The sequence below is a fragment of the Musa acuminata genome, chromosome BXJ2-7 (assembly GCF_036884655.1).
Source record: "Musa acuminata AAA Group cultivar baxijiao chromosome BXJ2-7, Cavendish_Baxijiao_AAA, whole genome shotgun sequence".
NCBI classification, from domain to species: domain Eukaryota; kingdom Viridiplantae; phylum Streptophyta; class Magnoliopsida; order Zingiberales; family Musaceae; genus Musa; species Musa acuminata.
The window spans coordinates 19,392,409-19,407,500 of NC_088344.1; the positions used below are offsets into that span (position 1 = coordinate 19,392,409).

Genomic DNA, 15,092 nt, shown 5'->3' on the forward strand with positions numbered 1-15,092 from the left:
AGTAGAGGTTCAGATATGAGATATCCGACGGAGCCCTTGTCTTATTGGATGCAGATCCAATACCCACTAGGGAAAGGACCCATTAGGGTTTTGACATGGGATCTCTATAAATAGGAGGGATTCACAGCCTCATAGGCTAGAGTCTTTGCTTGCCCTTCATATTCTCCTCTCCCTCTCCACCTCAGAGTAGGCCTGGAGTCTTGAGGAGCGTCGTCGCAACCCTGCTGTGTGGATCACCGCTAGAGAGGAGGACGCTTGACCTCCTTCACCCTCTCCTGAGGATCTGCAAGGAAACAGGGATATACGTTCTCCCTAGGTAACACAATCTCTATACGCAGTTTTGTGTTTTGCGGATTTTGCGCACCAATCTTCGCACGACGACGAACATCTTTTTGGGAATCGGGGATTTTGTTTTCTTGTTCTTCCGCTGCGCATATGATGTCGCCCCCCATGATTTCCCAACAGACACAAGTGCTTCTTATCATGTTACACCATGGAGAGAGTTTTTTGCTACATACAGGTCTGGAAATTTTGGTGTTGTCAAGATGGGCAACTATGGCACAACAGACATCATTGGCATGAGTGATATCCATTTAAAGACCAATCTAGGCTGCAAGTTGGTGCTTAAGGATGTGAGGTATGTGGTTGACTTGAGGCTGAATTTAATTTCAGTTGGAAGGCTAGATGATAAAGACTATGATAGCAGATTTTACAAAGGGCAATAGAAGCTCAGTAAGGGTTCTCTTGTTATAGCTGTTAGGATCGAGAGCACTAAGAGGGGGGGGGGTGAATTAGTGCAGCGGATATCTTACAGCGATTAAAAACCAAAAGCTGCGTTCGTTCAATAAAAGCTATTATGATGCAAAAGCTAATTCTCAGTTTGTATCTAAGTGCAGTTTGCGTCTAAGCGCAGATTGCGTCTAAGCGCAGTTTGCGTCTAAACACAGTTTGCGTCTAAGCGCAGTTTGCGTCTAAGCGCAGTTTGCGTCTAAACACAGTTTGCGTCTAAGCGCAGTTTTGCGTCTAAGCGCAGTTTACGTCTAAACTCAGATTTACGTCTAAACGCAGTTTTACGTCTAAACGCAGATTTACGTCTAAACGCATATTTACGTCTAAACTTTGAAACTCGTTTGTATACTCGCAGAAGGCAGTATGCAGTTGAAATCAAGACGTAAACGTGAACTGAGAACTGATGATTGTGAGAGGAAAGCCGATTTACGTCTAAATGCAGTTTTACGTCTAAATGTTGAAACTCGTTCGTAAAATTGTAGAGGACAGTTTGCAGTTATCAATAGGATCAAAATGTAAGTGTAAACTGCAAGGAAACTCTTTCGTAAAAGCACGGAAGACAGTTCTGCAGAATCAAACGTAAACGTAAACTGTAATGTACGAAAATACGAATTTACGTCTGAATGCAGATTCGGAAGAACAGCACTTAGAACTTGTTCGTGAAAGCGCAGAGTGCAGTAGTAATGGAGGAGGTTTGCAGTAATGATAAAGTGCTCAAAAATAAACGCAAACCAGAGATTTAGAGTGGTTCGGTCAGCCTTGACCTACTCCACTTTTGGCTTCCTCCACCGACGAGGTTGCCGACGTCAACTAGGGGCCTTCCTTCAATGGGCGAAGGCCAAACTGCCCTTTTACAGTTTCTCTCCTTTTAACAGGCTCAGGAGACAACCTTTACAGACCTTTCTCTCCTCACTTTACAACTGAAAAACTTGAAGAACAGAAGGAGGAGACTTAAGGGCTTTACAACACTTTTGAGCTCTTAGAATCACAGAAAAGATCAAGATTTCGGTGTAGGTCTGTATCTTTTCAGTGCTGAATGGGTGGGGTATTTATAGGCCCCAACCCAATTCAAATTTCGAGCTCAAAACGATCAAATCCCGGAATTTCGGGATCAGGCGGTTGCACCTCTTGACTGGAGAGGTGGCACCGCCTGGCAGAGCTCGAAGTCTGAGCTCAGGCGGTTGCACCTCTCGACTGGAGAGGTGGCACCGCCTGGCAGAGCTCAAAGACTGAGCTCGGACGGTTCCACCTTCTCTGTCAGGGGTGGTTGCACCTTCCTGCCAGAGCTCGAAGACCGAGCTCAGGCGGTGCATCTCCTGACCAGAGAAGTTTCTCTTCTCTGCCAGAGGTGGTTGCACCTTTCTGCCAGAGGTGGTTGCACCTCTCTGCCAGAGGTGGTTGCACCTCTCTGCCAGAGCTCGAAGACTGAGCTTAGGCTGTGCATCTCCTGGCCAGAGAGGTCGTACATCTCTTCCAGAGCTCGAAGACTGAGCTCGGTGATTGCATCACCAGGCAGAGCTCGAAACTTGAGCTCAGGCGGTGCTACCGCTTGACAGAGGAGGTTGCACCGCCCAGTCTCGCTTGGAGACTGAGCCCTGGGCGGTTGCACCGCCTGGCTGGAGCGGTTGCACCTCCCAGTCTCGCTGGGAGACTTAGCCTGGGCGGTTGCACCTCCCACAGCTTCTTGGGTTCGAATGGGTTGAACCATTCGACCCAACTTGAGTTCTTCAGGGGCCCAATTGCCCCAGAATTAAGCTAATGGGATCACCTCCCATTTCTAACTTAATCACCGTGCTAACTACGATTAAATCTAAGACAATTTCTGTAGCTTTGCTTCGGTGCGTCAATCGCTTCTTCCGGCGAGTTTCCGGCGAACTTCCGTCGATCATCCGATGAACCCTCGGTGATGCTTCTGCGGACTTCCGGCAAACTCCTGGACTTTGCGACGATCCACTTGGCGAGTTCCGACGAGCTTCGCTTGGCAAGCTTCTGGACTTCTCGGATCTGTTCCCGCAGAACCTCCGACGACCGTCCGTACTTCCGTCGAACTCTCGAACTCCCAACGTGATCATGAACTTGACTCCGGCGCAACTCCTGCTGCTTGTCTATCTTTCATCGTAGTTAATCCTGCACACTTATCTCAACACATAGATTAGACAACAAATGACAATTGACTTCATCATCAAAATCCGAGATTCAACAATCTCCCCCTTTTTGATGATGACAATCAATTGATAATGGAGTTATCCTTAACTCCCCCTGTCTATATGCCATAGTTGAGATAAGTCAACCTTGAATTCAAGACCTAAGAATTCAAGTGACGTATTGATAAGTTAGATCAGTTAAATTTATCAGTACTCCCATCATGATACCTATCATGATGTATCTCTTCAAGGATGATGTCAAAGCTTGACATTCATCATCAAGTTTGTATGATAGTGTTTGTGACTATTCATCATGTAATTGAACATTATCATTTAGAGCTCGAAGAACTATTACATGATGCACACATATTATCATTCTAGCAAGTTTGTATTTACTTCACAAAATAGGATATCAACTCAAGACATAATGCAAACTATAGCACATGTTTCATATATCTCTTGGTGATGCAAGGATGGCATTGTGCAAACATTATTTATAGCATTACTCAAGGTATTTCTAATCACAGTGTTTATCAATTCATATATTTCTCCCCCTTTGTCATCAACAAAAAGCATTGTTATACAAGGAAGACCAATTTAGACGAAAGCTTATAGAGGGATTTTACATAGATTGCTTTGAAAACTTCTTCCCCCTTTTGTTATAATTCATTTTACCCGTAAAGATATTACAGAATGACATACATATTCAGGAATCACTTTATCAGATTTAATTCAAAAACTTATTTTTCATGAAAGTGTACGAATAAATCTGTTTTATAGCATTCGAACAACTAAGATGCATTTGGACATGATTTTGTTACAGATTTTCACATATAATAGAAAATGGCATTCATGTGATCTGATCATTCAATATAGTCCGAAAAATAATTTTAACAAGTTTATTTATTCGGACACATCAACATTCCTAATCAATGCACAAGGTTTTCAAAACTTTTAGTTTCAGAACACAATATTCTTATCACATATCAAAAAAAAAAAAAAAAACGATATGATTAAAGTTCGAGATAACCTTTACCACAAAGCACATGTCAAATGTTTACCACAATAGATGTTTACAACCAGCATGTCAGAAGTAACATAAGAAGTTTACAACAACAAATGTTCATACAAGTTCATTCATGAGGTGGAAAATTAAAGTGCCTAAACAAGGAGTCGAATTGACTATGAATCTGCTGTAGCTATGATAGAATTTGATCTTGTCGTTGTTCAATCCGTTCTTGTCTCTGTTCGAATCGGTCCATTCGAATCCCAATTTCTTCGACGGATGTATGAGTTTGCTCAACTGGATGTGTTTCCTCAAGGGGAAGGATTGGAGGAGATTGAGTACCCCTAAATACTGGTGTTTCCGGTTCTGGTTCAGATTGAGGGTGATCTGTCCTTCTAGGGAGTCTAGCCCAGATACCGTTTCTATAGTAACATCTTAGTCGGTGAAGTAGATTTTTGTTTATTATGCTGTATCGATCTACTTTCATTACTTCTTCTTCTGGTGATATTAGAATGTCGTAAGCTTTTATTATTCTAGTGATTATACCACCATATGGGAGCATCATATCTTTCTTAGATAATTCTAACATGCTTTGTTGGATAAGATACCCAAGACAGATGTCATGTCCCTTCATGATTAAGTACATAGTTCCTAATTCTAATTGACTCATTTCATCATGATGGTATTGTTTAGGAAGGATTATACTAGTCATGATATGATGAAGTAATTTAGTGTTCATAGGTAGTAGATGTTCACAACTTTTAGGAACTAATGTTATGTCGGGATTGTCCAAGATTGTTCCTAAGGCTTCAGCATAGGATGTTCCAATAGTTTCATCAACCCATGATCCTCTAAAGTAAAGTCCTATGCTTTTCATGGGAATGCCTATCATATCACAAATGAATCTATTAGTGATTGAGATGTGTTGTCCTAAAAGATAGGTGGACATCCTTTCTTCCTCATCTATTTTTATGTTATTGTAAAACAATCGAACTAGTCTAGGATAGATGGGTTCATTAATCTGCAAGATTGGAAGTAGATCTAGGTTTGCAAACCATTGGATAGTTTCTAAGTTTCTAAGTTCATGTATGTCTACGTATTTTCCCTTATGGATGCTTCTAAGTTCGAAAGAGGGAAATTTTTCAGCATGGTTTTTCGAATCAAAGAGGGTGAAATCAAACTCTTCTACTAATCTCCTCTTTCCCTTGTCCCTTGAGGATCTTCTAGATCCCATAACTACAACAGTTTAGAGGGATAAAGATGAGCAAGAGTGAATGGAGAGCAAAACAGAATTTAAGAGGTTCTTAGAGAATACTGGTTGATTCTTCAAAAGAGAGAAGGATTCTTGATGTTTTGCTCCGAAATGGGAGGTATTTGGGAAGCTCAACGGGGTGAAGTGGAGATGGAGGAGGTTTGGGGGAGTAGAGAAGGGAAGGGAAGTGAGCTGGGGTCGGTTTCACAGCCGGCCCTAGTGTGGGTTTAAAGGGCAGAGCTGCTGGCGGTTGCACCTCTGGCTGGAGCGGTGCAACCTCTGGCAACCCGTGATAGCTGGAGGTGCCACCGCCAGCTGGAGAGGTGCCACCGCCTGCAGCCAGTGAGCACCTAATATGATTTGATTAGGGAGCTTTTGCCTTGAGGAGAGTTTCAGAGCAATTAATGTTTGTTACATGATTTCATATGAGTTTTTTATTTAAGGAAGAAGCTCTTGTACGATCAAGATAGATCTTTTAACGTGCATACGTATGTTTGTTTGGTATCCCTTTTAAGATCATGACATATTTAGTTTCTACAAGAATTAATTCGTAGATGAACGGGTTTTGAAGATCAGGGGGGTATGTGAATTTGGATATCATACGTTTCTAATAAGGTTGTATCGAATTTGTGATTTCACAACTTCCACTTGTTACTTAAGCGTTGCGAGTTCCTTTTTGATTCTTGGTTTATGACCATTGAGAGTCAAGGAGCAGAATATCATTTCTTGCTCCGGCCTAGACTTTTAATGTTTTTATAGAAAGGGATGATCTTTAGGAACCCATTTGCTTTTGGGTGCCTCATAAATAGATCTACATTTTCTATCATATTGCATAGAGTTTATCATGGTTCCTTTAGGAACCCAAATTAATTTGTTTGGACTTATTTTCTTGAATGGACAACAATGTGTCTTGTGTCCAGATTTGCAACAAAAGTTGCACTTGGTTTGGTGTTGAACATGTAAGATGGAGCCTTTTATGAAGGTGGTTGGATTTTGGTGAGGATTTCTCACAAATCCAATCCCGCTCCTTTTTGGAATGTGACCCTTGTTTGCAAGGATCATGTTTAATGACTTGCTACCAACCTCGAATTTCTTCAAGGTGTCCTTGAGTAGCAGGTTTTCTTTTTGCATAGTTTCTAAATCATGACATTTGATACATGAATTTAAACTATCATGATGTTCGACTTTTAACTTATCAAACTCACAAGTAAGACTATCATGCATCTTTTTCAGCAATTTATATTTTCTACTTATACTCTTGCATTCGTCAAATAAGTCATTGAAAGCATTTAATAATTCATCGAAAGATAAATCAGCATCTATTGAATTTGTTACCTCGTCTTTGATGGCCATTAAGGCGTAATGAGCAACTTGCTCGGTGTTGGACTCCTCTTCCTCAGATGCGCTCGAATCATCCCATGTTGCTTGGAGCGCCTTCTTCTTTGTTGTTCTTTTCTTGACTTGGGGACAATCACTTTTGTAGTGTCCCGGCTTTTTGCATTCATAGCAGATCACTTGGTCCTTTTTGGGTTCAAGTTTATTTTTTGCATCATTCTTAAACTTGTTTCTTTTAAAGAACTTTTTAAACTTTCTTGTTAGAAGTGCCAAGTCATCATCACAGTCCTCATCACTTGAGTTTTCTCTCAAGTGGCATTCTGACGTTTTGAGTGCCATATCCTTCCTGTTCTTTGGAAGGATGTCTTCTTGCTCTTCATGAGCTTTACAAGTCATTTCATAGGTCATTAGTGACCCGATTAGTTCTTCAAGAGGGAAATTTCGCAGATCTTTTGCCTCTTGAATAGCGGTGACTTTAGGATCCCAACTCTTAGGAAGGGATCTTAGTATCTTATTAACAAGCTCAAAATCCGAAAAGCTCTTTCCGAGTCCTTTTAGACCGTTGACGACATCCGTGAAACGGGTAAACATGTCGCCAATGGTTTCACTCGGTTTCATCCGAAAGAGTTCGAAAGAGTGTAACAGCAAATTGATTTTTGACTCTTTTACTCTACTTGTGCCCTCATGGGTCACTTCGAGTGTGTGCCAAATATCAAATGCAGTTTCACAAGTTGAAACACGGTTAAACTCGTTTTTATCGAGTGCACAAAATAAGGCATTCATAGCCTTTGCATTTAGAGCGAAAGCCTTCTTCTCCAAATCATTCCAATCGATCATTGGAAGAGAAGATTTTGAAAAACCATTCTCGACAAGATTCCATAATTCAAAATCCATAGAAATAAGAAAGATCCTCATTCGGGTTTTCCAGTAGGTGTAGTCCGTCCCATTAAACATGGGTGGACGTGTAATAGAATGACCCTCTTGGTTTCCGGCGTAAGCCATCTCTCTTGGGTTTTAATCCTTTTGAGAGTTAACCGGGCTCTGATACCAATTGTTAGGATCGAGAGCACTAAGAGGGGGGGGGGGTGAATTAGTGCAGCGGATATCTTACAGCGATTAAAAACCAAAAGCTGCGTTCGTTCAATAAAAGCTATTATGATGCAAAAGCTAATTCTCAGTTTGTATCTAAGTGCAGTTTGCGTCTAAGCGCAGATTGCGTCTAAGCGCAGTTTGCGTCTAAACACAGTTTGCGTCTAAGCGCAGTTTGCGTCTAAACACAGTTTGCGTCTAAGCGCAGTTTTGCGTCTAAGCACAGTTTACGTCTAAACTCAGATTTACGTCTAAACGCAGTTTTACGTCTAAACGTAGATTTACGTCTAAACGCAGATTTACGTCTAAACTTTGAAACTCGTTTGTATACTCGCAGAAGGCAGTATGCAGTTGAAATCAAGACGTAAACGTGAACTGAGAACTGATGATTGTGAGAGGAAAGCCGATTTACGTCTAAATGCAGTTTTACGTCTAAATGTTGAAACTCGTTCGTAAAATTGTAGAGGACAGTTTGCAGTTATCAATAGGATCAAAATGTAAGTGTAAACTGCAAGGAAACTCTTTCGTAAAAGCACGGAAGACAGTTCTGCAGAATCAAACGTAAACGTAAACTGTAATGTACGAAAATACGAATTTACGTCTGAATGCAGATTCGGAAGAACAGCACTTAGAACTTGTTCGTGAAAGCGCAGAGTGCAGTAGTAATGGAGGAGGTTTGCAGTAATGATAAAGTGCTCAAAAATAAACGCAAACCAGAGATTTAGAGTGGTTCGGTCAGCCTTGACCTACTCCACTTTTGGCTTCCTCCACCGACGAGGTTGCCGACGTCAACTAGGGGCCTTCCTTCAATGGGCGAAGGCCAAACTGCCCTTTTACAGTTTCTCTCCTTTTAACAGGCTCAGGAGACAACCTTTACAGACCTTTCTCTCCTCACTTTACAACTGAAAAACTTGAAGAACAGAAGGAGGAGACTTAAGGGCTTTACAACACTTTTGAGCTCTTAGAATCACAGAAAAGATCAAGATTTCGGTGTAGGTCTGTATCTTTTCAGTGCTGAATGGGTGGGGTATTTATAGGCCCCAACCCAATTCAAATTTCGAGCTCAAAACGATCAAATCCCGGAATTTCGGGATCAGGCGGTTGCACCTCTTGACTGGAGAGGTGGCACCGCCTGGCAGAGCTCGAAGTCTGAGCTCAGGCGGTTGCACCTCTCGACTGGAGAGGTGGCACCGCCTGGCAGAGCTCAAAGACTGAGCTCGGACGGTTCCACCTTCTCTGTCAGGGGTGGTTGCACCTTCCTGCCAGAGCTCGAAGACCGAGCTCAAGCGGTGCATCTCCTGACCAGAGAAGTTTCTCTTCTCTGCCAGAGGTGGTTGCACCTTTCTGCCAGAGGTGGTTGCACCTCTCTGCCAGAGGTGGTTGCACCTCTCTGCCAGAGCTCGAAGACTGAGCTTAGGCTGTGCATCTCCTGGCCAGAGAGGTCGTACATTTCTTCCAGAGCTCGAAGACTGAGCTCGGTGATTGCATCACCAGGCAGAGCTCGAAACTTGAGCTCAGGCGGTGCTACCGCTTGACAGAGGAGGTTGCACCGCCCAGTCTCGCTTGGAGACTGAGCCCTGGGCGGTTGCACCGCCTGGCTGGAGCGGTTGCACCTCCCAGTCTCGCTGGGAGACTTAGCCTGGGCGGTTGCACCTCCCACAGCTTCTTGGGTTCGAATGGGTTGAACCATTCGACCCAACTTGAGTTCTTCAGGGGCCCAATTGCCCCAGGATTAAGCTAATGGGATCACCTCCCATTTCTAACTTAATCACCATGCTAACTACGATTAAATCTAAGACAATTTCTGCAGCTTTGCTTCGGTGCGTCAATCGCTTCTTCCGGCGAGTTTCCGGCGAACTTCCGTCGATCATCCGATGAACCCTCGGTGATGCTTCTGCGGACTTCCGGCAAACTCCTGGACTTTGCGACGATCCACTTGGCGAGTTCCGACGAGCTTCGCTTGGCAAGCTTCTGGACTTCTCGGATCTGTTCCCGCAGAACCTCCGACGACCGTCCGTACTTCCGTCGAACTCTCGAACTCCCAACGTGATCATGAACTTGACTCCGGCGCAACTCCTGCTGCTTGTCTATCTTTCATCGTAGTTAATCCTGCACACTTATCTCAACACATAGATTAGACAACAAATGACAATTGACTTCATCATCAAAATCCGAGATTCAACAATAGCTAATGAAAAGAAATGTCATACTTTGTACAGGTTGCAGGCTAAAGCTTATGGTGAGTAGTTAAATGCTACATAAAAAGATTTCAGCATGGAGTTGTGGCATAGGCGATTGGGACACATGAGCGAGAAGGGGCTGTAAGCTCTTTCTAAGAGAGAGGTATTACTCGACCTCAGAGGTATACATTTGAACCCTTGTATTGATTGTTTGGCAGGTAAACAACATAGAGTTTCATTTGCTAGTCCTGTTTTGTCTAGAAAAATGCATGTCTTAGACCGTGTTTATACAGATGTATGTGGTCCTTTGAGGACAAAAACTCTTGGCGGATCTGTTGATGTTCTTGGTATAAGTGGTGCACTTTATTTTGTCACTTTTATAGATGATTTTTCCATAAAAGTTTGGGCCTATGCTTTGAAGACTAAAGATCAGGTGATTAATGTCTTCAAAGAGTTTCATGCCAGGGTTGAAAGGGAGACAGAAAGGAAATTGAAATACATAAGATCAGATAATGGTGGTGAGTATACAGGATTGTTTAATGACTATTGTAGGTCACATGGGATCCAACATGAGATGACAGTTCCTGGTACACCTCAGCATAATGCAATTACAAAGAGGATGAACCGCACCATCATGGAAAAGATCATATGTATGGTTTCACAGGCCAAGCTACCTAAAATGTTTTGGGATGAGGCTTTGAGGACTGCAGTTGTTGTGATCAACTTATCACCATGTACAGCCCTAGATGGTGATGTTGTAGAGCATGTATGGTTAGGGAAAGATGTTTCCTACAAGCATTTGAGAGTGTTTGGTTGTCGTGCATTTGCACATGTTCCAGATAATGAGAGGTCCAAGCTGGATAGTAAGACTAAAGAATGTATTTTTCTTGGTTACTCATATGATCATTTTGGTTACAGGCTTTGGGATCCAGAAAAGCAGAAGGTGTTTAGAAGTAGAGATGTAGTCTTCTTTGAGGATCAAACTTTTGAAGATTTGAAGAAGAAGGCACCAGCCAATACTTCTGTAGAAGGATTAGCAGATTGTGACCCAGTTATTCCTCCATTATATCAGGGTGATGGGGGAGATGTACAGGAAGATGGTGTAGAGCCTGATGTTGATCTACCTGCAGGATATGTTGAGTAAGAAGAAGTTGGAGAGCAAGTTCCCGCAGAACCTCAGTTGACAAGATCTTCTAGACAACGTCAACCTTCCAGAAGATACTCTACAGATGAGTATGTGATGCTTACTGATGCAGGTGAACCAAAGAGTTACCAGGAAGTAATTGAAAGTGAGCAGAAAGAGAAGTGGTTACTTACTATACAGGAAGAGATGGATGCTCTTCAGAAGAACCACACTTATGATTTGGTGCTACTACCAAATGGAATGAAGGCTTTGAAGAACAAGTGGGTTTTCAGGTTGAAGACTCAAGAATATTGTTTTCAACCAAAGTACAAAGCTAGATTGGTTGTGAAAGGCTTTGGTCAAAAGAAAGGTATTGACTTTGAAGAGATTTTTTCTCCTGTTGTTAAAATGTCTTCTATTCGTGTTGCTCTTGGTATTGCTGCTAGCCAGGACTTGGAGGTTGAGCAGTTAGATGTGAAGATAGCTTTCCTTCATAGCGATTTGGAGGAGGAAATTTATATGGAGCAACCAGAATGCTTCAAAGTTAAAGGTAAAGAGAACTTTGTCTGCAAATTGAATAAGAGCTTGTATGGGCTAAAGCAAGCTCCAAGATAGTGGTACATAAAGTTTGATTCATTTATAATAGAAAATGGATACAAAAGAATGGCTTTAGATCATTGTGTGTACATCAAATAGTTTGGTGAGGATTTTATTATTCTCTTACTTTATGTTGATGACATGCTTATTCTTGGAAAAGATATGTCTAAAATTGACAAGTTGAAGAAGGAACTGAGTGAGTCTTTTGCAATGAAGGACATGAGGCCAGCAAAGTAAATACTAGGTATGCAGATTTCTCGTGACAGGAAAAATAAGAAGATTTGGTTGTCACAGGAGAAATACATCGAGAAGATATTAGAAAGATTCAGTTTGAGCAATGCAAAGCCAGTTGGTTCTCCTCTTGTAGGTCACTTCAAGTTGTGCTCAAAACAGAGTCCGTCAAGTGATGAGGAGAAGGAGAAAATGCAAAAGGTTCCTTATGCTTCAGCAGTTGGAAGTTTAATGTATGCAATGGTATATACGAAGCCAGACATCGCATATGCAGTTGGTGTTACTAGCAGATTTCTTGCAAATCCAAGCAAATAGCACTAGGCAGCAGTGAAGTGGATTTTTAGATATCTCAGAGGGAGCTTTAAGGTTTGTTTAAGCTTTGGAGGTGGACCATATGTGTTGACAGGTTACACAGATGCAGATATGGTAAGAGATATAGATACAAGAAAGTCTACTTCAGATTATGTACTTACTTTTGCAGGGGGAGCTGTATCATGGCAATCCAGGTTGCAAAGGTGTATTGCTCTCTCCACCACAGAAGCAGAATATATTGCTGCTACAGAGGTATACAAAGAAATGTTATGAATGAAAGAATTCTTACAAGAATTGGGGCTGAAATAGAAAAATTATGTGGTGCATTGTGACAGCCAGAGTGTCATCCATTTGTGTAAGAACCCAATGTTTCATTCCAAGTCAAAGCATATAGATGTCAGATACCACTGGATTCGAAATGTATTTAAAGAGAAGTAGTTGCAGCTTCAAAAAATTCACATAGATGACAACGGAGCAGACATATTGACAAAAACTTTACCAAAAGAAAGATAGGAGATATGCCGACAGCTGGTCGACATGGCTTCATATTGAGGAGTCATGTACAGCCTCCCTTATGGGCTGAAGGGGAAGGTTATTGGGTTGGCAGCCCACAGATTCAACCCATAGTAGGCTTGGGCAGCCCATAGCCCACAACCCCTCTTAACCTAACCCTAATTAACATTAGAAGGGGTGGTGGCTATGTTTTGGAGGCAGAAAAAGGCATAAATAGGGCAGCAACGTGGGAGAAGAAAACAGCCACGAGATTCCAAATAAAAGGAGGAAAACAAGGCAGAAAAGGAAGAGAAAGAAAGGAAAGAAGACAAGGACAACGTAGAGAGGCTGTTCTCAATCATCTAGTAGTTTTCTCATCTCAAGTTAGATCAAATCTACAGTAGACTCTTGCTGTGATTACTTGGGGAGGTTTTAGATATTGTTGACAGTGACGTGATCCTTGTATCCCAGTTATTCTCTTGTGATTGTTGCTAGGGTTTAAGGCAAGAGATTGAGATTTGTATATTCATTATTATCTCTAGTTTGCCCCGTGGTTTTTACCCTTCACATTGGAGGGATTTTCCACATATATCTTGGTGTTCTATTTGATTGTGGTTCCATTTAATTCCGCTACGTATTATGGTCTTCTAGTATTTATTTATATACAAATATTATTCCTGTTTATATCCCCATCAGTGGCAACATACACCACTCCACTTATGCATGCAACATAGAATCAAACACCAAAAGTGCATCTATGTGGAAAGCAATACGAACAGGAGTCAGCGGAAGCATCAAGATCGCACCTTGCACCCGTCGATCCCGAACTGGAAGAGCCTAATTCCATTGGCTCGAAGGAAATTGACGTTGGCCTCCGGGTACGGCTCCGGGCATAGGCACCTGCAAGCCAAACCAGACGCATCAAACCCCAACAAGAAGACCCCTTTTCTACCATCAAAAGAAGCGATATTTCCGCAATCCAGTGCGACAAACGGGGGGCGGGGGGGAGGGGAGGCGACGCACAAGACGGAGCGGAGGCGGAGCGTGCGCAGGAAGCCGAAGTTGGCCGCGTCCGGGAAGCCGGACCGGAACACCCCGTAGTCCACCATCGCGAAGTTGAGCGGCGGCACCAGCAGCACCTCCCCCGCGGCCGCAGGAGGACAGCGAGTGGCTTTCCCCTCAGCGGCCGCCGGCGCCTCCACCTCGTCATCCGCAGCAGCGAGCGGTTGTTTTCCCATAAGTGGAGAATATTCCGTAATATTCTCCGCTGCTCTGCTTGCAGAATCTTCTGAGATCAAGCGACGGATGGATGAATAGTGTAAACCGAACGCAGCAGTACGGACTAGTCAAGACACAGCACAGTGCGTTTGTGTGTTGTATGCTCTCTCTCTCGCTGTGCACATGTATCAGCAGTGACAACAGTTTGAGATTTATATGGATTCGCCTTCCAACCCCATTTTTGCGTTTTTTCACTTGTACTTCGGATTTGCTTTCTCTCTCTCTCTCTCTCTCTCTCTCTCTCTCTTTCCCTTTTGTCTTCTTGCTTTCCAAGCTCCAAGTTAAAGAAAAATATTATCGTGGTAAAAGCTGCGAGTGAGGTGCGACCTGTGAGACGTGTTGAGAAAGATGGTTTGGCAAACATATAGATTATGGTAGTGGCCATTAATTGCAGGTGGCAACAAAGGTATTGGGTAATCTAGTTAGGTTATTTGTGGTATGATGAATAAAACTGGCAGCAAATCATATTCATTTTACCTTTCTGAATTTTGATGATTTGAAGTTCTCTCGGGCTTCAGAGGCACAACAATGTTAATTTGTGTCGTGACACGTAAAGCATATGCCATTGATGTCTTCACATGCATTGTCACGGTTTGAACAGTAACTCCATGGTCATTCTCCGCTGTAGAGACTTCACTGCGTGGGTGGCCTACCTCTCAGTGTTAGGTTAATGTACACTGGACCACCAATCATGCAATGAAGGACCACCGAATCCATTAACACACACACACACTCTCTCTCTCTCTCTCTCTTCTATGTATCTGGTTTAGGTTATAATCTCTTCTCTGCCTAAACTACAAGAGAAGAAGGAAATGGCAGCAAGCAGAGGGCAATATTACTTCAGTTAACCCAACCTGGAAGTCTTTGCTACTGTCACTGACCTTGTCTTGTGGAGCTTAAAGGGACATCCTATGACAGAAAACAAGACTTTATGCATTAAAGTTGAGGACCAAAGTACATTCTATAGAATATGCTGTTCATGGTGGGATTACTTTAATCCATCGCCTGCACTCCACGTACTCTGTGGTGGCTGCCATTTTTTTCTTTTTCATAGAGTGATGACGACCTCCAAGATGTTCAAGAAGACACCCAACTCTTTGCATCTTGGCATCTTCATGGGTTTTCCTTTGGAGTCTTCTGCTAGTTGAGATCTCTCTCTCTCTCTCTCTCTCTCTCTCTCTTCTCGGGTTCTTTTGCATCAGTCTATTGTTTCTTAGGCAGTAGAACAACCATGCCAAATGGGTCATGAAGATATCATTTTCAT

At 42.6% G+C, this 15,092-nt stretch overlaps 1 protein-coding gene across 3 annotated transcripts in view; it reads right to left on the minus strand.

Moving 5' to 3' along the window:
* Window positions 1–13,968, minus strand: part of LOC135617326 (tyrosine-protein phosphatase DSP1-like) — a 33,016-nt gene extending 19,048 nt beyond the window's left edge. Inside the window, exons 1-3 of one of the 3 annotated variants that reach the window (XM_065117418.1) lie at window positions 13,574–13,968; window positions 13,357–13,450; window positions 12,220–12,299 (exon numbers count right to left, since the gene is read on the minus strand). In XM_065117418.1, the coding sequence (XP_064973490.1) occupies window positions 12,220–12,299; window positions 13,357–13,450; window positions 13,574–13,788 (389 nt within the window). In that variant the 5' untranslated portion in view covers window positions 13,789–13,968. The remainder of the gene's footprint in view (window positions 1–12,219; window positions 12,300–13,356; window positions 13,451–13,573) is intronic. The other 2 variants (XM_065117416.1, XM_065117417.1) reach the window with 2 other exon arrangements.
* Window positions 13,969–15,092: the final 1,124 nt, after the last annotated feature.